Raw genomic sequence first — 20,614 nt, 5'->3', positions numbered from 1 at the left:
TGTGCCCCACTCCCTGGGGGGACGGACCCCCAGAGCCGCACCCCCCGCCTCAATAGGACCCCGCGCCCCATTGGGGCCCCCCCCGCCCCACTGGGGACCCCTCAGCCCCATTGGAAACCCCCCGCCCCACTGGGGTCCCTCCAGCCCCACCGGGGACCCCCCGAGCCCTGCGTGGGGCGGTCCCACAGCAGAGTCGGACCAATGAGCGGCTGCAACGTCAGAGGAGGCGGGGCCATCGCGCGACATCAACCAATGGCCTCTCAGAGGGGGTGTGGCCACTGGATTACGTCACAGGGCACGGCAGCCCCGCCCCAAAGCCGCTCCGGGGCTCCGGCCCAGTCCAGGCCAGTTCGGCCCAGTTCGGCCCGGTGCGGCCCGGTTCGACCCAGTTCGGCCCAGCTCAGCCCAGTTCGGCCCAGTTCGGCGTGGTCCGGCCCGGTGCGGCCCAATTCGACCCGGTCCAGCCCAGTTCGGCCCATTTCGGCGTGGTCCGGCCCGGTGCGGCCCAATTCGACCCGGTCCAGCCCAGTCCGACCCAGTCCGGCCCGGTTCAGCCCGGTGCGGCCCGGTTCGACCCAGTCCGACCCAGTTCGACCCAGTCCGACCCACTTCGGCCCAGTCCGGCCCAGTTCAGCCCAGTCCGACCCAGTCCGGCCCGGTCCGGCCCACCCACCCAGCGACACCGCCAGCCCCACCCGGCCATGGGTCACCCGCTCTGAAATTAAAACCCGACCGCCCCCTCCCAGCGCCGGGAGCCCCCCAGCACGGCCACCCCAAGGACCGGGCGCGGGCTTCTGGTGGCCCCCAGGTTCTGGTGGCCCCGAAGTTCTGGTGGCCCCGAGGTTCTGGTGGCCCCCAGGTTCTGGTGGCCCCGAGGTTCTGGTGGCCCCGAGCCCCCCCAGACCTTTTTGGGGGGGGGGGGGGGGGTGGTTTCTCCGCCCCACCTCAACTCCAGCTCGATTTGGGAGGAAAATTTGGGTTTATTCACCGCCAGCCCGCAGCCAGCAGCACGGCAGGGGTGGGCAGGGGGTGCGGCAGGGGCAGAACCCCCCCTCTGCCTCTCGGGGCTCACAGGTTGATGCCCATCAGGTTGACCGGCCGGCCCCCGTAGCGCCTGGAGATGTCGGCCTCGATCTGCAACACACACGGCGAGGGGCTCAGGGCGCCTTGTGGGGTGGGAAGGGGCAAAATCGGGGTGCAGGGAGGGTCTTGTGGGGTCTCCAGCCCTCCCTCACCAGTTTCTGGAGCTCCCTGGTCTTCTCCTGCAGCCGCTGCAGTTTGGGCTCCAGGGCCGCCTGCTCGGCCAGCGCCTCGCGGCGCTTCTGGGCCAGCGCGTCCCTCTTGGCCAGCAGCAGCTCGGCCTGGTGCAGCTTCTGCCGCAGCAGCGCCGTCACCCGCTCCACGTACCTGGGGGGACAGCCAGGGACCCTCAGCCACCCCCCTGCACGGCCAGGGCCACCTCAGCCACCCTGACACAGCCAGGGGACAGCCAGGGACCCTCAGCCACCCCTGCCACGGCCAGGGCCACCTCAGCCACCCCCCTGCACGGCCAGGGCCACCTCAGCCACCCTGACACAGCCAGGGGACAGTCAGGGCCACCTCAGCCACCCCCCTGCACAGCCAGGGCCACCTCAGCCACCCCGACACAGCCAGGGACAGCCAGGGCCACCTCAGCCACCCCTGCCATGGCCAAGGGACAGCCAGGGCCACCTCAGCCACCCCGACACAGCCAGGGGACAGCCAGGGCCACCTCAGCCACCCCGACACAGCCAGGGACAGCCAGGGCCACCTCAGCCACCCCGACACAGCCAGGGGACAGCCAGGGCCACCTCAGCCACCCCGACATGGCCAGGGACAGCCAGGGCCACCTCAGCCACCCCGACACAGCCAGGGGACAGCCAGGGCCACCTCAGCCACCCCGACATGGCCAGGGACAGCCAGGGCCACCTCAGCCACCCCGACACAGCCAGGGGTCATCCCCACACAGGGACACCTCCCCCTCCAGACCCTCTCCCCCAATCCCCATGGCCACTCCCCAGCGCTGACCCCTCTCCATCCCCTGGGGCTGTTTTGGGGCTATTTTAGGGCCTATTTTGGGGTTGTTTAGGGGCTGCTTTAGGGCTATTTTAGGAGCTATTTTAGGGGCTATTTAGGGAGTGTTCTAGGACTATTTTAGTGTCTGTTTGGGGGCTTTTTTGGGGCACTTTCGGGCACCTGGGCGAAGCGAGGATCATGCAGAGGTGCTGGACGCTGCGGGAGCAGAGCTGGGCCAGCAGCTCCCGGGCCGTGGCCAGCTGGGCCCGCACGCGGTCGCCGCTCTGGCCCTGCAGCACGGCCGGAGCCAGCTGCAGCTGGCTCATGGCCACCACGTCGGCCTCGTCCTCCAGCTCCAGCAGCCGCTGCGCCAGGAACAGCTCCAGCTGTGGGGACGGGGCATGGGGTCACTCACCCATGGGGTCACTCACCCGCGGGGTCACTCACCCGCGGGGTCACTCACCCATGGGGTCACTCATCCCCGGGGTCACTCACCCATGGGGTCACTCAGCCCCGGGGTCACTCACCCATGGGGTCACTCACCCACGGGGTCACTCAGCCCTGGAGTCACTCACCCGCGGGGTCACTCACCCATGGGGTCACTCACCCGCGGGGTCACTCACCCGCGGGGTCACTCACCCATGGGGTCACTCACCCGCGGGGTCACTCACCCGCGGGGTCACTCACCCATGGGGTCACTCACCCGCGGGGTCACTCAGCCGCGGGGTCACTCACCCATGGGGTCACTCATCCCCGGGGTCACTCACCCACGGGGTCACTCATCCCCGGGGTCACTCACCCATGGGGTCACTCACCCACGGGGTCACTCACCCGTGGGGTCACTCACCCGTGGGGTCACTCATCCATGGGGTCACTCATCCCCGGGGTCACTCACCCATGGGGTCACTCACCCATGGGGTCACTCATCCCCGGGGTCACTCACCCATGGGGTCACTCACCCGCGGGGTCACTCATCCCCGGGGTCACTCAGCCCCGGGGTCACTCACCCATGGGGTCACTCACCCATGGGGTCACTCACCCATGGGGTCACTCATCCCCGGGGTCACTCACCCATGGGGTCACTCAGCCCTGGGGTCACTCACCCGCGGGGTCACTCACCCATGGGGTCACTCAGCCCTGGGGTCACTCACCCGCGGGGTCACTCACCCATGGGGTCACTCATCCCCGGGGTCACTCACCCACGGGGTCACTCACCCATGGGGTCACTCACCCATGGGGTCACTCATCCCCGGGGTCACTCACCCACGGGGTCGCTCAGCCCCGGGGTCACTCACCCATGGGGTCACTCACCCACGGGGTCACTCAGCCCTGGGGTCACTCACCCGCGGGGTCACTCACCCATGGGGTCACTCATCCCCGGGGTCACTCACCCCCAGGGCCACCCCAGGGGCAGGGCCAGTGGCCGTCCCCTCGTGCCCACCTCCATCAGCTCGTCGATGAACTGGTTCCGCGTCTCGGGGTTCTCCAGCAGGGTCAGCGCGTCCGAGCCGCGGGCGACCCCCTCGGGGGCTGGGGGTGGGACCCCAAAACCATCTCAGCATCACCCCAGGGCACCCAAAACCCCCCTGGCCAGCACCCAAATCCCACCCTCTGCCCCAATCCCAAATCCCTCTGTGGTGCCCAGGGGCACTGGGCGATGAGGGGGACAGGGATGGGACCCCAAACCCATCTCAGCATCACCCCAGGGCACCCAAAACCCCCCTGCACAGCACCCAAATCCCACCCTCTGCCCCATTCCCAAATCCCTCTGTGCTGTGGGGATGACGGGGTGAAGGGAGCAAGGATGGGACCCCAAATCCCAGCTCAGCATCACCCCAGGGCACCCCAATCCTGCCCAGCACACAAATCCCACCCTCTGCCCCAATCCCAAATCCCTCTGTGGTGTCCAGGGGCACTGGGCGATGAGGAGGACAGGGATGGGACCCCAAACCCATCTCAGCATCACCCCAAATCCCATCCCCAGACCCCTCTGTGGTGTCCAGGGGCACTGGGAAATGGGAATATGGGGGATGGGAGCTGCCTGTCCCCCCCTTGGGGCCCCCCAGCCCTGCTCACCCTCAGTTCCAGCCTCCACCACCGTGATTGTCCCCTCCTGTCCCTCTCCGTCACCCCAATCGATGCCATCGTCGCCCTGAGGAACAAAGGGTGACACAGGGTGACAAAGGGTGACACAGGGTGACACAGGGGGACATCAGCGGGGATTTGGGGACACAGGAACACCCCTGACCCCGGGTGATGCCACCCACCTGCGGACTGGGCTCCACCGTGATCGTCCCCTTCTCCCCGTCACCCCAATCGTCACCCTGAGGAAAAAAGGGTGACAAAGGGTGACACAGGGTGACAAAGGGTGACACAGGGGAGATTTGGGGACACAGGGACACCCCTGACCCCGAGCGATGCCACCCACCTGCGGACTGGGCTCCACCGTGATCGTCCCCTTCTCCCCGTCACCCCAATCGATGCCATCGTCCCCCTGAGGAAAAAAGGGTGACACAGGGTGACACAGGGGGACACAGGGTGACAAAGGGTGACACAGGGTGACACAGGGTGACACAGGGGGACATCAGCAGGGATTTGGGGACACAGGGACACCCCTGACCCCGAGCGATGCCACCCACCTGCGGACTGGACTCCACCGTGATCCCCCAGTCGATGTCCCCACCCTGAGGCGCCTCCGCCGGGAAATCCCCCCAATCAATCTGTGCAAAAAGAAACCCCCCAAAAAACCCGCCGTGAGCCACGACCCCAAAACCACCCAGCAGAGCAATTTGGGGTCTCCGCTGCCCGTCCCCCTCCCTTTCCCTGCCAGGACCCACCGTGTCCTGCTGGGGCGGCTCCTGCGGGGTCCGGCGCAGCTCCGGCCGCTCCACCCGGCGCGGCGGCAGCCCCGTGCGCCACTGGAACACCGTGGTGTTCCCACTGCGCCCCACAAAGCGCAGCAGCGGGACCACCTCGGCCCCGGGGCTGGCGAGGGGACAGCGGTGAGGGGACACCCCAGCACCGCCGGGCCCGGGGTTTTGGGGGGAGCGGGGGGTGGTTTTGGGGGGGGGGGGGGGGGGGGATTAGGGCTGGTTTGGGGGGTTTGGGGGTATAGGAGCTGGTTTGGAGGGTTTAGGGGTGTTTTGTGTGGATAGGAGCTGGTTTGGGGGGGTTTGGGGGTCTTTTGTGTGGACAGGAGCTGTTTTGGGGGGATTTAGGGGTATAGAAGCTGTTTTGGGGGGTTTAAGGGTATTTTGTGTGGATAGGAGCTGGTTTGGGGGGGTTTAGGGGTATAGGAACTGGTTTGGGGGCTTTAGGGGTATTTTGTGTGGATTAGGGATGTTTTGGGGGGTTTAGGGGTATTTTGTGTGGCTAGGAGCTGGTTTGGGGGGTTAGGGGCATTTTGTGTGGATTAGGGATGTTTTGGGGGGTTTAGGGGTATTTTGTGTGGATAGGAGCTGGTTTGGGGGGTTAGGGGCATTTTGTGTGGATTAGGGATGGTTTGGGGGGTTTTAGGGGTATTTTGTGTGGATTAGGGATGTTTGGGGGGTGTTTAGGGGTATTTTGTGTGGATAGGAGCTGTTTTGGGGGTTTTAGGGGTATTTTGTGTGGATAGGAGCTGGTCTGGGGGTTTTAGGGGTATTTTGTGTGGATTAGGGCTGTTTTGGGGGTTTTAGGGGTATTTTGTGTGGATAGGAGCTGGTCTGGGGGTTTTAGGGGTATTTTGTGTGGACAGGAGCTGGTTTGCGGGGCTCAGGGGTGTTTTGGGGTGCCAGGGCCGCCCGGGCTCTGTCCCTACCTGTCACACACGAAGGCCACACAGGCCTGGTACAGCTCGATGGCCTCCCCGAGGGCGCTGGCGCCGGCCCCGATGCGGGACAGCAGCGACGGCAGCTCCTGAACCAGCGCCAGCAGCTCCTGGCGCACGTCGGCACCCTGGGGACATCGGGGACACCCTGGGACACCCTGGGGACACCCTGGGACACCCTGGGGACAGCCTGGGGACATCGGGGACACTCTGGGGACACCCTGGGACACCCGGGGGACACTGTGGGGACATCGGGGACACCCTGGAGACACTGCAGGGACACCCTGGGACACCCTGGGGACACCGTGGGGACACCGTGGGAACACCCTGGGGACACCCTGGGACAGCCTGGGGACACCGTGGGGACACCGTGGGAACACCCTGGGGACAGCCTGGGACACCCTGGGGACATCGGGGACACCCTGGGACACTGCAGGGACACCCTGGGGACACCCTGGGGACACCTGGGGGACACCCTGGGGACATCGGGGACACCCTGGGGACACACTGGGGACACCCTGGGGACAGCCGGGGTTACCCTGGGGACATCCTGGGGACAGCCTGGGGACACCGTGGGGACAGCCTGGGGACATCGGGGACACCCTGGGACACCCTGGGACAGCCTGGGACACCCTGGGGACATCGGGGACACCGTAGGACACTGCAGGGACAGCCTGGGAACACCCTGGGGATACCCTGGGGACATCGGGGACAGCCGGGGACACCCTGGGGACAGCCCTGGGACACCCTGGGGACATCCTGGGGACATCGGGGACAGCTGGGGACACCTTGGGGACACCCTGGGGACATCGGGGACACCCTGGGGACACCCTGGGGACAGCCTGGGGACACTGTGGGGACACCCTGGGGACATCGGGGACACCCTGGGGACACCCTTTGGGGACACCCTGGGACACCCTGGGGACATCGGGGACACCGTAGGACACTGCAGGGACAGCCTGGGGACACCCTGGGGATACCCTGGGGACATCGGGGACAGCCGGGGACACCCTGGGGACAGCCCTGGGACACCCTGGGACACCCTGGGGACATCCTGGGGACATCGGGGACAGCCGGGGACACCCTGGGGACAGCCTGGGGACACTGTGGGGACACCCTGGGGACATCGGGGACACCGTAGGACACTGCAGGGACAGCCTGGGGACACCCTGGGGATACCCTGGGGACAGCCTGGGGACACACAGGGACACCCTGGGGACATCGGGGACACCCTGGGACACCCTGGGGACAGCCTGGGGACACTGTGGGGACAGCCCGGTCCCAGTGTGACCCCTCTGGGCAGCTGGGGGGGGCTGCTCTGGGGATTTTGGGGGCTGCTTTAGGGTCAGTTTTGGGGAGATGTCCTGGGGTTATTTTGGGGTCTCTTTGGGGTTATTTTAGGGCTGGTTTAGGGTCTGCTCAGGGGTTCTTTCAGGCCCCTTTGGGGTTATTTCAGAGCTGTTTTGGGCCCATTTTAGGGTCTCCTTTGGGGTTATTTTAGGGTCTGCTCAGGGGTTATTTCAGCCCCGTTTGGGGTTCTTTCAGGCCCGTTTGGGGTTATTTTAGGGCTGGTTTAGGGTCTGCTCAGGGGTTATTTTGGGGTCTGCTTGGGGTTATTTTAGAGCTGGTTTGGGCCTGGTTTAGGGTCTCCTTTGGGGTTATTTTAGAGTCTGCTCAGGGGTTCTTTCAGCCCCATTTGGGGTTATTTTATGCCCATTTGGGGTCCTTTCAGCCCCATTTGGGGTTCTTTCAGCCCCCTTTGGGGTCCTTTCAGGCCCGTTTGGGGTTATTTTACGCCCATTTGGGGTTCTTTCAGGTCCATTTGGGGTTATTTTATGCCCGTTTGGGGTTCTTTCAGCCCCGTTTGGGGTCCTTTCAGGCCCATTTTGGGTTCTTTCAGCCCCGTTTGGGGTTATTTTATGCCCGTTTGGGGTCCTTTCAGCCCCGTTTGGGGTTCTTTCAGGCCCATTTGGGGTTATTTTACGCCCATTTGGGGTTCTTTCAGGCCCGTTTGGGGTCCTTTCAGGCCCGTTTCGGGGCCGGCCCATCCCGGCACTCACGGCGATCCCGTACTGCCTGCAGGAGGCCAGGAAGCGCTCCCGGAGCTCGCTGGCCCCGAGCTGGCACTCGTCCTCGCGCCGCGCCAGCTCCTGCTGCGCCTGCTGGCAGCGCCCCAGCTGCCGCCGCAGCGCCGGCACCTCGTAGCCGATGCTGCGCCCCAGGAGGCTCGAGAGCTCGGCTGGGGGGGACAGCGGGGTCACCCCCGGGGCTCCCACACATCCCAGGGCTCTCGTCCCGTTGGGATTTGGCGTTCCCGCAAATCCCGTCCCTTGGCGCCGCTGCTCGGCGGTTGAATTCCCCGTTCCATCCCAGCCCATCCCAGTTTAGGGGAGTGGATTCCACCCCACCCCGGGGGTCCTTGGGGTGTCCCAGGGCTCCCATCCCGCTGGGATTTGGCATTCCCACACTTCCTGTCCTTTAAATCCCATCCCATCCCATCCCATCCCATCCCATCCCATCCCATCCCATCCCATCCATCCCATCCATCCCATCCAATCCCATCCCATCCCATCCCATCCAATCCCATCCATCCCATCCCATCCCACCCCACCCCATCCATCCCATCCCATCCCATCCCATCCATCCCATCCAATCCCATCCCATCCCATCCAATCCCATCCCACCCCATCCATCCCATCCCATTCCACCCCATCCCATCCAATCCCATCCATCCCATCCCATCCCATCCCGTCCATCCCATCCATCCCATCCCATCCCATCCCATCCCATCCCATCCCATCCCATCCCATCCCATCCCATCCCATCCCATCCATTCCATCCCATCCCATCCATCCCATCCCATCCCATCCCAGTTTGGAGGTTGAATTCCCCTTTCCCATCCCAGTTCAGGGACTGAATTCCATCCATCCATGGGGTCCTTGGGGTGTCTCAGGGCTCCCATCCCGCTGGGATTTGGCATTCCCACACTTCCTGCCCCTTAAATCCCATCCCATCCCATCCCATCCCATCCCATCCCATCCCATCCCATCCCATCCCATCCATCCCATCGCACTGATCCCATCCCATCCCATCCATCCCATCACACTGATCCCATCCCATTCCATTGATCCCATCCCATCCATCCCATCCATCCCATCCATCCCATCCCATCCCATCCCATCCCATCCCATCCCATCCCATTCCATTGATCCCATCCCATCCATCCCATCCCATCCCATCCCATCCCATCCCATCCCATCCCATCCATCCCATCGCACTGATCCCATCCCATCCCATCCATCCCATCACACTGATCCCATCCCATTCCATTGATCCCATCCCATCCATCCCATCCATCCCATCCATCCCATCCCATCCCATCCCATCCAATCCCATCCCATTCCATTGATCCCATCCCATCCATCCCATCCCATCCCATCCCATCCCATCCCATCCAATCCCATCCCATTCCATTGATCCCATCCCATCCCATCCCATCCATCCCATCCCATCCATCCCATCACACTGATCCCATCCCATTCCATTGATCCCATCCCATCCATCCCATCCCATCCCATCCCATCCCATCCCATCCCATCCCATCCCATCCATCCCATCCCATCCCATCTCATCCCACTGATCCCATCCCATTCCATTGATCCCATCCCATCCATCCCATCCCATCCCAGTTTGGAGGTTGAATTCCCCTTTCCCATCCCAGTTCAGGGACTGAACTCCACCCGCCCAGGGGCTTCTCTGGGACACCTCGGGGCTCCCATCCCACTGGGATTCGTTGTTCCCATCCCCACTCCCCATCCCGTACCCAGGTAGGTGTTCTCCTTCTCGTAGAGGGACACGACCTCCTGCCAGTCCTGGGGAGGGACGGGAGCGTGAGCAGGGACGGGAGGAGGAGGAGGAGGATGGAGGAGGAAGAGGAGGATGAAGAAAAAGACAAGGATGAGGAGGGAGAGAATGAGGTGGAAGAGGAGGAGGGAGGAGGAAGAGGAGGAAGGGAAGAAGAGGAAGAGGGGGATGGAGGAGGAGGAGGAGGAGGAGGGAGATGAGGAGGAAGAGGAGGAAGAGGAGGAAGAGGAGGATGAACAGAATGAAGAGGATGAAGAGGATGAAGAGAATGAAGAGGAAGAGAAGGATGAATAGAAAGAGAAGGAACAGGAGGATGAGGAGGAAGGGGAGGAAGGGGAGGGAGGGGAGGGAGGGGAGGGAGGAGGAGGATGAGGGGGATGAAGAGGAAGAGGAGGATGAAGAGGAAGAGGAGGAAGAGGAGGAAGAGGAGGAAGAGGAGGGAGAGGAGGAAGAGGAGGAAGAGGAGGGAGAGGAGGAAGAGGAGGATGAAGAGGATGAAGAGGAAGAGAAGGAACAGGAGGATGAGGAGGAAGGGGAGGAAGGGGAGGAAGGGGAGGATGAGGTGGAAGAGGAGGATGAGGAGGAAGAGGAGGAAGGGAATGAGGTGGAAGAGGATGAGGAGGATGGAGGAACAGGAGGATGAAGAGGAAAAGAAGGATGAATAGAAAGAGGAGGAACAGGAGGATGAGGAGGAAGAGGAGGGAGGGGAGGGAGGAGGAGGATGAGGTGGAAGAGGAGGATGAAGAGGAAGAGGGGGATGAAGAGGAAGAGGAGGAAGAGGAGGAAGAGGAGGAACAGGAGGAACAGGAGGATGAAGAGGAAGAGGAGGAACAGGAGGAAGAGGAGGAACAGGAGGAAGAGGAGGAACAGGAGGAACAGGAGGATGAAGAGGAAGAGGACGATGAAGAGGAACAGGAGGATGAAGAGGAAGAGGGGGATGAAGAGGAAGAGGAGGAAGAGGAGGAACAGGAGGCCGCTCCCACCTTCATCCTTTGGGACGAGTAGCGCCCGAAGAGGTTCTTGGTGGAGGCCTCGGTACCCTTGAGGATCTCCACGATCCGCAGGCAGTGGAAGTAGTGCAGGTCTGGGGCGGAGCAGGGACGGGGTCACGGCGGGCGGGGGGGCCTGGGAGCCTCTGAGGGACCCCCAGGAGGCTCTGAGGGATCCCCAGGAGGCTCTGAGGGACCCCCAGGAGGTTCTGAGGGATCTCCAGGAGGTTTTTGGGCATCTCCAGGAGGTTTTGAGGGATTCCCAGGAGGTTCTGAGGGACCCCCAGGAGGCTCTGAGGGACCCCCAGGAGGTTCTGAGGGATCTCCAGGAGGTTTTTGGGCATCTCCAGGAGGCTCTGAGGGATCTCCAGGAGGTTCTAGGGCATCTCCAGGAGGTTCTAGGGCATCTCCAGGAGGTTTTTGGGGGTTCCCTGGGAAGTTTTGGATCCCTGGGAGATTTTGAGGGATCCCCAAGAGGTTCTAGGGCATCTCCAGAAAGTTTTTGGGCATCTCCAGGAGGTTTTGAGGGATCCCCCAGAGGTTTTGAGGGATCCCCAGGAGGTTCTAGGGCATCTCCAGGAGTTTTTTGGGGGTTCCCGGGAGGCTTTAGGGGATCCCTGGGAGATTTTGAGGGATCCCCAAGAGGTTTTAGGGCATCTCCAGAAGGTTTCTGGGCATCTCCAGGAGGTTTTGAGGGATTCCCAGGAGGTTTTGAGGGATCCCCAAGGGGTTCTAGGGCATCTCCAGGAGGTTTTTGGGGGTTCCCGGGAGGCTTTAGGGGATCCCTGGGAGATTTTGAGGGATGCCCAAGAGGTTTTAGGGCATCTCCAGAAGGTTTCTGGGCATCTCCAGGAGGTTTTGAGGGATTCCCAGGAGGTTTTGAGGGATCCCCAAGGGGTTCTAGGGCATCTCCAGGAGGTTTTTGGGGGTTCCCAGGAGGTTTTAGGGGATCCCTGGGAAGTTTTGGATCCCTGGGAGGTTTTGAGGGATCCCCAAGAGGTTCTAGGGCATCTCCAGAAGGTTTTTGGGCATCTCCAGGAGGTTTTGAGGGATCCCCCAGAGGTTTTGAGGGATCCCCAGGAGGTTCTAGGGCATCTCCAGGAGGTTTCTGGGGGTTCCTGGCAGACTTTGAGGGATCTCCAGGAGGTTTTGGGGGTGTTTTTGAGCTACCACCACCGAACCTTTCGGAACAGGCGTGACCCCTCCACACACACACACCTCCCAAATCCCAAATCCCAAATCCCAAATCCCAAATCCCCACTCACAGGAGCCCTCCAGCAGCTCTTTGATCTCCGGGTTCTCCGGCATGTCCTGGATGGCCACCTGGAGCCGCTCCCGGACCAGCTGCAGCTGCGCCTGCCAGCGCCGGCTGCAGTGGCGCCGGTCCACGAGCCAGTCTGGGGACACGGGGACAGCGGGGTCACCGGGGGGACACGGGGACAGTGGGGTCACAGGGGGGGCACGGGGGCAGCGGGGTCATGGGGGGGACATGGGGACAGCGGGGTCACCGGGGGGGACACGGGGACAGCGGGGTCACCGGGGGGGGGACATGGGGACAGCGGGGTCACTGGGGAGGACACGGTGAGGGGGACACCCCCCGGGACACCCCCCGGGACACCCCCCGGGACACGGGGACCCAACACCGGGAGGAACCCCTGGGATCGGAGGGGAAAGGGGGAGGTTGGAGGGGCCAAATATTGGGATGAATTCCCGGCTCTTTCCGCAAATCCGGAGGGGGAAAGGAAAGGGCAAATATTGGGATGAATTCCCAGCTTTTCCTCCAAATTCAGAGAGGTAATGAAGGGTCAAATATTGGGATGAATTCCTGGGTGTTCCCCCCAAATCCGGAGGGGAAAGGGAACAACCAAACACTGGGACGAATTCCCGGCCCTTCCCCGGTTTGGAGGGAAGAGCGGGGATGGGGCCGGGGATAACCGGGGATGAATTCCTGGTTCCTTCCCCGCTTTGGAGGGAAGAGGGGAGCCGGGGGAGGCCAAGGACGGGGAGGAGTTCCCGTACCCAGCAGTTTGCTGGTCTGGATGTCGATGGGCACATTCTGGTACTCCTGGGGAGCGACCTGCGGGGAGGACACGGGAGATGCGGACCGGAACCGGCACCGGGAGTGGGCCGGGGGTCGGGACCTTCCGCTCCAGCGCCCGGGCCCGGGCTTTGCCCGCTCCCCTGGGCCTGGACCCGCTTCCAGACCCTTCCCCGGTCCCGGTCCCGGTCCCGGTCCCGGTCCCGGTCCCGCTTCCTTCCCCTTCCCCTTCCCCTTCCCCTTCCCCGCTCCCGGTCCCGCTCCCGCTCCTCACCTGCATCTCTCCCGTCTCCGCCTCTCCACTTCCGCCTTCCCCTCCTCAGCCAATCGCCTGCCTCAGCGCCCGCGCTTCATCCAATCAAAACGCGCTCCGCCCAAAGGTCCCGCCTTCCCACCAATCAGAAGGCGGGAGCGCCGCGGCAGCGCCACGTGCCGGCATTTCGATTGGCTGGAAGGGAAAGGGGCGGGGTCTTCAGGGACCAATCGGAGATGGCGGAGGAGTTCGAGGGTCCCAGTTCCGATCCCGGTCCCAATCCTGATCCCAATCCTGGTTTTAATCTCGGTCCCGGTCTCAATCCCGCCCCCAATCCCGGTCCCAAGGTGCCCCAGCACTGAGCCGGGATGCCCCGGGATCCCCCTCAAGCCGTCCCTCAGGGTCCCGCAGGAGTCCCCGGGATGCTCCCGAGCAGATCCCGATCCCTGCGGGGATCCCCCGTTTCCCCCAGAGCAGATCCCAGACCCCTTGGGAACCACTGGATACCCCAGCACAGAGCCAGGATCCCGCTGGGACCCCCAGCTGCTCCCAGAGCAGATCCAAGGACCCTCGGGGACCACTGGACAGAGCCGGAATCCCCGTGGGACCCTCAGCAGCGGCCCCAAAACGGGACCCCAGGTCCCTTGGGGACCCCTGGGAGGGGTCCTGGAGCAGCTCCCAGATCCCTCAGGCACCGATAATCCCCGACAGAACCAGGATCCCTCGGGATCATCCCGCTGGATTAACTTGGGGGAGCAGCTCCGGCCCCCGGGAGCGTCACCGGGGGTCCCGCGGTGTCCCCGCGTCCCTGCGGGGCTGGGAGTCCCCCCTCGGGGACACATCCCGTGGCGACACGGGCACATCCCGGTGACCTCGCGGGGAGCAGCGGGAGCAGGAACCGGTCCGGCAGCCGCGGGTTTCGGCGGATCCCACCGGGAGCCGCAATTCCCTCCGCTCCCGGTGCCCGACCCTCGTGCCCCGGAGCCACCGCGCCCCGAGCGCTGCCACGGCCGGCCCGCGGCGGTGACGGTCACCCAGGGTCACCCAGGGCCACCCAGGGCCACCCGCCCAGGGCTGGCACCGCTCCCCGTCATGAATATTCAGCCGTGCCTGGCCCGGCCCCGCTGTTTGCTCCGGCAGGAGGGGTTTGGGAGCGGGTTCACCTTGACGGGGACAGCGGCAGGTGAGCGGCACCTGCCCGCGCTGCCCCGCGGGACACCCCCGGGACACCCCCGGGACACCCCCGGGACACCCCCGGGATCCCCCCCGGGACCCCCGGGCGCGGCAGGAGCAGGTACCGGGATGGGATGTGGCAACCCCGGGGACACTCTGGCGACACGGCCGGGGATGGTCCCGCCTGGCTCTGGCACTCCGGGGGGGGGGGGGAGGGGGCGTGGGGGGACACAGGGGCCACCAGCGAGGTGGTGGCCGCGGTCTCTGTGCCCTTGTCCCCCTGTGCCAGAGGGAAAAGGGGGTTTAACCCCCCCAAAGAGGTGCGGGAGGCGACATCGGGAAGGGGTGGCTGGTGGCGGAGCGCAACGGGGACACGGGGCTGGGCTGGGCCCCGGGATGGGGACAGGGAGCTGGGCTGGAGCCCGGGATGGGGACACGGGGCTGGGCTGGAGCCCGGGGATGGGGACAGGGAGCTGGGCTGGAGCCCGGGAAGGGGACACGGAGCTGGGCTGGAGCCCGGGATGGGGACAGGGAGCTGGGCTGGAGCCCGGGATGGGGACACGGGGCTGGGCTGGAGCCCGGGGATGGGGACAGGGAGCTGGGCTGGAGCCCGGGAAGGGGACACGGAGCTGGGCTGGAGCCCGGGATGGGGACACGGAGCTGGGCTGGAGCCCGGGATGGGGACACGGGGCTGGGCTGGAGCCCGGGGATGGGGACAGGGAGCTGGGCTGGAGCCCGGGATGGGGACACGGGGCTGGGCTGGAGCCCGGGGATGGGGACACGAGGCTGTGCTGGAGCCCAGGATGGGGACACGGGGCTGGGCTGGAGCCCGGGATGGGGACACGGGGCTGGGCTGGGCCCCGGGATGGGGACACGAGGCTGTGCTGGAGCCCCGGGAAGGGGACACGGAGCTGGGCTGGAGCCCGGGACGGGACAGGGCGCTGGGAATCCTCTCCGTGCCCGCGGCCAGGGAAGCGCTCAGCTCGGGAGCCGCCTGCTCTCGGTTCCTGCCCTGGAGCCACGGTCGGCTCCGGAGCCTTCCCGGAACCTCCCCAGGCTCCTCCAGCGCTCCCTCCCGGCCCCACCGGGGCCAGGCGAGCCCCGAGCCCGGGGTGCGGCAGGCGGGGACCCCCCGGCAGCGCTCCCGGCGCCTCCCCGGTCCCACCTGCGCCCCAGTTCCAGTTCCTGTTCCTGTTTGCTCACCGGGCTCCCTCCCTCCCTGCCCGCTGCACGTGGCCGATAAGGGCAGCTCCCGGCGCTGCCAGCAGCCTTTTCCAGGCGCTCCGGAATTCCCGAGCCCTGGAAAATCCCCTCCTGGTCCCCGCGGGGCGCTCCCCGGGGATCGCGCCCCGATGGGAAGGAAGCACCGCATCCTTCATCCATCGCCGCCAGCTCCGGGATGGCAGCCCCGGGGAGGGCCGAGGGAACTCCAGGAGGGAATACGATCCCCGAATCCCGTTCCAGGATGGCCGACGGGCACGGCTGGTGGAAGCTGACGTTCCTGCGGAAGCGCCAGGCAGCGCCCACGGTGCTGTACGAGAGCCCCGACGGCCACGCGGCCCCGGGAGGAGGGGACAGCGCGGAGGGGACCGGCCCGGAGGGGCCCCCCGGCTTCGCCGCCCGCCTGGAGAAGATCGTGGACAAGAGCACCAAGGGCAAACACGTCAAGGTCTCGCACTCCGGGCGCTTCAAGGAGAAGAAGAAAGTGAGGGCGACGCTGGCCGAGCATCCCAACCTGTGCGGGGCCGGCGAGCGCGAGGAGAAGTGACCCGGCTCGATGTCACCCTCCCGGGGATGCCGGTCCGGGGGGCTGCAGGAGGAGAGAGGACTCGGGATGGAGTTTATCCGAGGGAAAATCCAGGAGCCGACAGGACTGACCCCGGGGCAGAGCGGGGCGCCGAGCCGGGCGCTGCCCGTCCCTCCCGCTCCCCAGCGCTGACTGGTTCGTACTGGGATGAGGATGAGGACACTCCCCGCACCGCCCGCCCGGCTCTGCCCCGATCCCGATCCCCTCCTCCCGTCACTCTTCGGGGCCGAGCCCCCGCTCGTGTCCCAGTCCCGAGGGGCTGCGGAGCCGCCGGTGCCGCGTCCTTGCCGAGTCACCTCCGAGCGGGGATGCGACTCTTCCCTGTCCCCAGGGAACGACCCTGCGGGATAAATCCCCCCACGGGAACCGCGGAGGGCTCCCAGGAGGAGCCGCGTTCCGCAGGGAATCGCTCCCTGCTGCTGGAAGCGGGGAGCCGACGCCGGGGGTCGGGATGTTGGAAGCCCTCGCGCCCGCTGCTAATTAACTGCGGTTAATAAACCGAGCCTGAGGCAGCTCCGGGAGAGCTCCGCGGATCCCTGGATCCAGCCTGGAAGGGTGGGAGGGCTCCGGATCCCTCCGGGACGCGGGTGGGGGCGGTGCCATGGCGGGGAATCCCTGACCCGGTGAAGGACGAGGAAGCGGCGGCGGCGGCTCCGGGAGAGCTCCGCGGATCCCTAAACCCGGCCTGGAAGGGTGGGAAAGATCTGGATCCTTCTGGGATCTCTCTGGGAGCCTGGGCATCCCGGGGAATCCCTGACGCCCTGGGAAAGGGGACACGCGGGGGTGGCCGGAGCCCGGGGTGCCCTCCCAGCTCCTGACCCTGCGGATGGGGAACACGCGGGGCTGGAAGCAGGGGCAGCTCCAGGGATTTCTCTCCGAATTCCTGGCAGGGTGGGAAAGCTCTAGATCCCTCTGGGAATCTCTCTGGGAGCCTGGGCATCCCGGGGAATCCCTGACCCCACGGAAAAGGGGACGCGCGGGGGTGGCCGGAACCCGGGGTGCCCTCCCAGCGCCGCAGGGTGCGGCTGTTCCTGAACTCCGCAGCTCCAGCGCCTTCCCGGCTCCGACAAAAGCCGGAGGGTGCCAAGAGCCCGAGCCCAGCCCCGGTTTCCCGGCACGGGGCCGGTGCCAGGGCCCCCCTCCCCCTCGGTCCCCGCCCTCGGCTCTGTTTGCTCCCAGCCCGTTCCTTGTCCCGCTGGGATCCCGGGATCCTGTCCCAGCAGGAAGCCCTCGGTCCATGAACCCCCCTCACCCTGGAATTTGGGCTCCCGGTGCCCGCACGGGTGGGAGCTCCGGCTGTGCCCCTTCCTGCGACATCGCCCTGTCCCCTCCCGTCCCTCCCTGGCGGCTCTTCCCAAGGGACGGGCACAGCCGGGAGGCTCCAGAGCCACTGAGGGGGCTGGGACAGTGGCACAGAGGGTGGCACAGCCCCGTGGCCACCGGCCCTCCGTGCCAGGGCTGCCCTGCCACCACCCAGGGTGGGACAGCCAGCCCTTGGCACGACCCTGTCCCGGGACGGCAAACACGGAACCGGCGCGGTTTTTAGGGATTGGTTTCACCCAGGGCCGGGATTTCCGGCAGCTCCGAGCTCCAGCTGCCCCGGCAGAGCCCGGCCCCGCCTGGGTAAATATTAACCCGGTATTAACCCAAACCCTTCACGCCTCCACATAAATCCCGATTTATTTCTTCCAGGCTTGGACAAGCAGCTGGAGGAGGGGACAGGGTGAGGGCTGGGGTGTCACGGCCCTGGGACAGGCCCACGACAGGAGCGACGCGTTATTGAAGTTCATTAAACAACAGCAATAATGAACCGGGCATCGAGCACATTCCACAGCTCCACACAAAACACGGGAAAAGAGAGGCGGCGGCAGCAGCAGGGCAGCGACAAGGGGAGGGGGTCACCGGGGTCACAACAACCGGACCCTGCACAATCATTAACACGATTAATTAACCACCGGCAGCGCCGGCAGCGGTCGCGGATGGATTTGGGGACACAGCGGGGGCAGGCGGAGCTCTGAACTCATTTCCCAGGGCCGGGCCGGGGGTGGCCGCGGCACGGGCCACATTCCCGAGCAGCGCCGGGCTCAGGGCGAGAAGCGCTCGTAGACCCAGTCGCCGTGTGCCCGGTGGGTCATGGCCCCGAGCGGCGCCGCGCGGTCCCGCAGCCGCCGGAACACGATCCGGTCGTGCAGCCGGTTGCTTTGGCCCTGCCAGAACTCCACCACCTCCGGCTCCACGATGTACGCGCCCCTGCAAGGGACACGCGGGGCTCAGGGCGGGGCTCACGGCGGGGATTTTGGGGGGGTTCGGCCCCCGCGCTCACCAATAGTCCGGCTTGGGCACCGGCGTGTCGCGGTACCGCTCCTCCAGCTCGGCGTTCTTCTTCCTCAGGTACTGCGGGGTCGGGAAGGGGGGAAGGGGAGGGTGAGCGGGGCCCCCGTGGGCTGCTCTCGGAGAGAAAGGGCCGGGCTCACCTCGCGGTCCGGGATGACGGAGCTCTGCCGGCTGACCAGGGCGCCGATCTGGTTGCCCTTGGGGCGGGAGTGGAAGTAGCGCTCGGATTCCTCCTCCGGCAGCCGCTTCACCGAGCCCTCGATCCGCACCTGGGCCAGGGACCCACAGCTCCGAAGGGGCTCCCGAGCACGGAACCGCGCCCATTCCCTGCCTTTTCCACGCAAAACTCAGGGATCACATCGCTGGTGGCGATCACCATCCCCTGGGCTCTGGTCAGTGGTGCCAAAGGGGCTCCCGAGCATGGAAGTGCCCCATTCCCTGACTTTTCCACGCCAAAAATGCAGGGATCACATCCCTGGTGGGGATCACCATCCTCGAGGATCTCGCCAGTGGTGCCAAAGGGGTTCCCGAGCACAGAACCACCCCATTCCCTGCCTTTTCCACCCAAAACTCAGGGATCACATCCCTGCTGGGGACCACCATCCCCTGGGCTCTGGTCGGTGGTGCCAAAGGGGCTCCCAAGCACAGAACCACCCCATTCCCTGCCTTTTCCACCCAAAACTCAGGGATCACATCCCTGCTGGGGACCACCATCCCCTGGGCTCTGCCCTGTGGCTCCAAAGGCGCTCCCGTGCACGGAGCCACCCCATTCCCGGACATTTCCACCCAAAACTCAGGGATCACATCCTTGCCGGGGACCACCATCCCCCGGAGCCACCCCATTCCCTGCCTTTTCCACCCAAAAACCGCAGCCACCCCCCACCCTGTCTCAACCCAGGGCCCATCCCAGTGTGACCCCCAGCCCCAAATTCCCACCCGGAGCGGGAGCAGCCCCTGCCCGACCCCATTCCCAGGATCCGGCCGTGCTCCCGGGGGACTCCTCCTCACCTGCCGGCAGAGGGGCTCCCAGTAGAAGACGAGGGAAGCGAAGGGATTGGAATCCTGGGGGGCAGAGGAGGGAGCTGTCAACTTCAGGAAGCTCCCAGCTTCAGGAATCCAGGATTCGCCCCCCAAACCCCCCCTCCCCAGCCCTCACCAGCTCCTTCCCCTTCCTGCTCTCGTAGTTGGTGAAGAAGCGGAACCCGTCCTGCCCGAACCCTTTCAGCAGCACCATCCGGGCCGAGGGTTTCCCGTCCCTGTGTGGGGTCAGCGGGGTGAGGACGGCACCCAGGGCACCCCTGTGACCACCCTGCGACCCCTCTGTGTCACCTGGTGCAGGTGGCCAAGCACATGGCGTTGACCTCGCCGATGTCCGGGCAGTCCAGGGCCTCCTGGAACCAGGCTCGGAATTGCTCGATGGGGTCAAGGGAGGCCAAGTGCTGCTCCTCGAAGGCCTGGGGACACGGGGGACACTGTAAGGGGGGGACCCGGGGCTTTGGGGACACTTGGGGGGGGGTCACACCGCACTCAGGGGCACGGCCAGCACAGGGGACGGGGTGGGCACAGCATTGGGGGTGCCGCGAGTGGAAGGAGGGGGGAACCGCAGGTGCTGGGGACAGGCTGGGGGGGCCATCCCGGGTCTTGGGGTCACCCCAGGTCTTGGGGTCACCCCAGGTCTTGGGGACAGCTTAGGACGGGGATCACCCCAATTTCAATGCCGTCACCACCACAAAGAGAAGCCATCCTGGGTCCAAGGTCACTCTCAGCACATGGAGGGAGATCCTGTAGGTTTTGGAGGGGGGGACACCCCAGTTCCGAGGGGACAACGAGCACTGGGTGGGGGGAGGGGGGGGGGGGGGTCACGCCAGGCCTTGGGGACCCCCTCAGGGTGGGGGCACCCCGGTTCTACGGTCACTGCCAGCACCGCGGCGGGGGTACCCTCACGGAACGGGAGGGTTCCCCGAGCCTTGGGGACATCCTGAGGGGGGTCTCCGAGTTTTGGGGACACGCTGGGAAGCGGCCGCGTGGGAGGTTACCCTGGCTGGGGGGGGCACCCTCGGGAACGGGGGGGGCAGGGGGGGTTCTCCGGGCCTTGGGGACAGCCTGGGGGCTCCCCCCGTGCCAGCAGCCCCCCGGGTCCCCCCGTCCCACCTCGGTGTCCCCCCGGTAGCTCTTCCGCAGGTCTCCCAGCTCCATCGCGGCCGAGCGGAGCCCCCACCATGCCGGGGGCGTGGCTAAACGCGGCCACGCCTCCTCCCCGACAGCCAATAGGAAGCGGCGGAGCGCGCGCGCCTCTGGGAGAGCTGGCAGCTCA

General features: G+C 65.6%; 3 protein-coding genes across 8 annotated transcripts; 1 reads left to right on the top strand and 2 right to left on the bottom strand.

Moving 5' to 3' along the window:
• Positions 1-960: 960 nt before the first annotated feature.
• On the bottom strand, positions 961-13,096 carry CDK5RAP3 (CDK5 regulatory subunit associated protein 3). Of its 6 annotated transcripts, none has more exons than XM_048318568.1 (16): positions 13,008-13,096; positions 12,715-12,772; positions 11,961-12,092; positions 10,690-10,790; positions 9,666-9,714; positions 7,903-8,081; positions 5,834-5,970; positions 4,872-5,019; positions 4,674-4,754; positions 4,463-4,528; positions 4,302-4,358; positions 4,111-4,186; positions 3,476-3,564; positions 2,215-2,420; positions 1,236-1,407; positions 961-1,134 (listed from the first exon to the last, which is right to left on the bottom strand). In XM_048318568.1, exons 1-16 carry the CDS (start codon positions 13,011-13,013, stop codon positions 1,069-1,071), a joined length of 1,623 nt encoding a protein of 540 aa, XP_048174525.1. In that variant the 5' UTR covers positions 13,014-13,096; the 3' UTR covers positions 961-1,068. The 6 variants fall into 6 exon arrangements, with proteins under 6 accessions (XP_048174525.1, XP_048174552.1, XP_048174543.1 ...); XM_048318595.1 differs by having other exon boundaries at positions 4,302-4,345; positions 4,507-4,528; XM_048318586.1 differs by having other exon boundaries at positions 4,302-4,353; positions 4,515-4,528.
• Positions 13,097-14,173: 1,077 nt separating this feature from the next.
• On the top strand, positions 14,174-16,493 carry PRR15L (proline rich 15 like). Its single transcript, XM_048318814.1, has 2 exons — positions 14,174-14,280; positions 15,624-16,493. The coding sequence occupies exon 2, from the start codon at positions 15,625-15,627 to the stop codon at positions 15,925-15,927; it is 303 nt and encodes a 100-aa protein (XP_048174771.1). The 5' UTR covers positions 14,174-14,280; position 15,624; the 3' UTR covers positions 15,928-16,493.
• A 1,135-nt stretch (positions 16,494-17,628) lies between these two features.
• PNPO (pyridoxamine 5'-phosphate oxidase) lies at positions 17,629-20,533 on the bottom strand. Its single transcript, XM_048318799.1, has 7 exons — positions 20,452-20,533; positions 19,630-19,754; positions 19,457-19,556; positions 19,309-19,362; positions 18,441-18,569; positions 18,290-18,360; positions 17,629-18,216 (listed from the first exon to the last, which is right to left on the bottom strand). The coding sequence occupies exons 1-7, from the start codon at positions 20,494-20,496 to the stop codon at positions 18,051-18,053; spliced, it is 690 nt and encodes a 229-aa protein (XP_048174756.1). The 5' UTR covers positions 20,497-20,533; the 3' UTR covers positions 17,629-18,050.
• Positions 20,534-20,614: the final 81 nt, after the last annotated feature.

Source organism: Corvus hawaiiensis, chromosome 1 (assembly GCF_020740725.1).
Source record: "Corvus hawaiiensis isolate bCorHaw1 chromosome 1, bCorHaw1.pri.cur, whole genome shotgun sequence".
Classification (NCBI taxonomy): Eukaryota; Metazoa; Chordata; class Aves; order Passeriformes; family Corvidae; genus Corvus; species Corvus hawaiiensis.
Note: the sequence above shows the minus strand (reverse complement) of the source record. Positions and strands in the feature narration are given on the sequence as shown.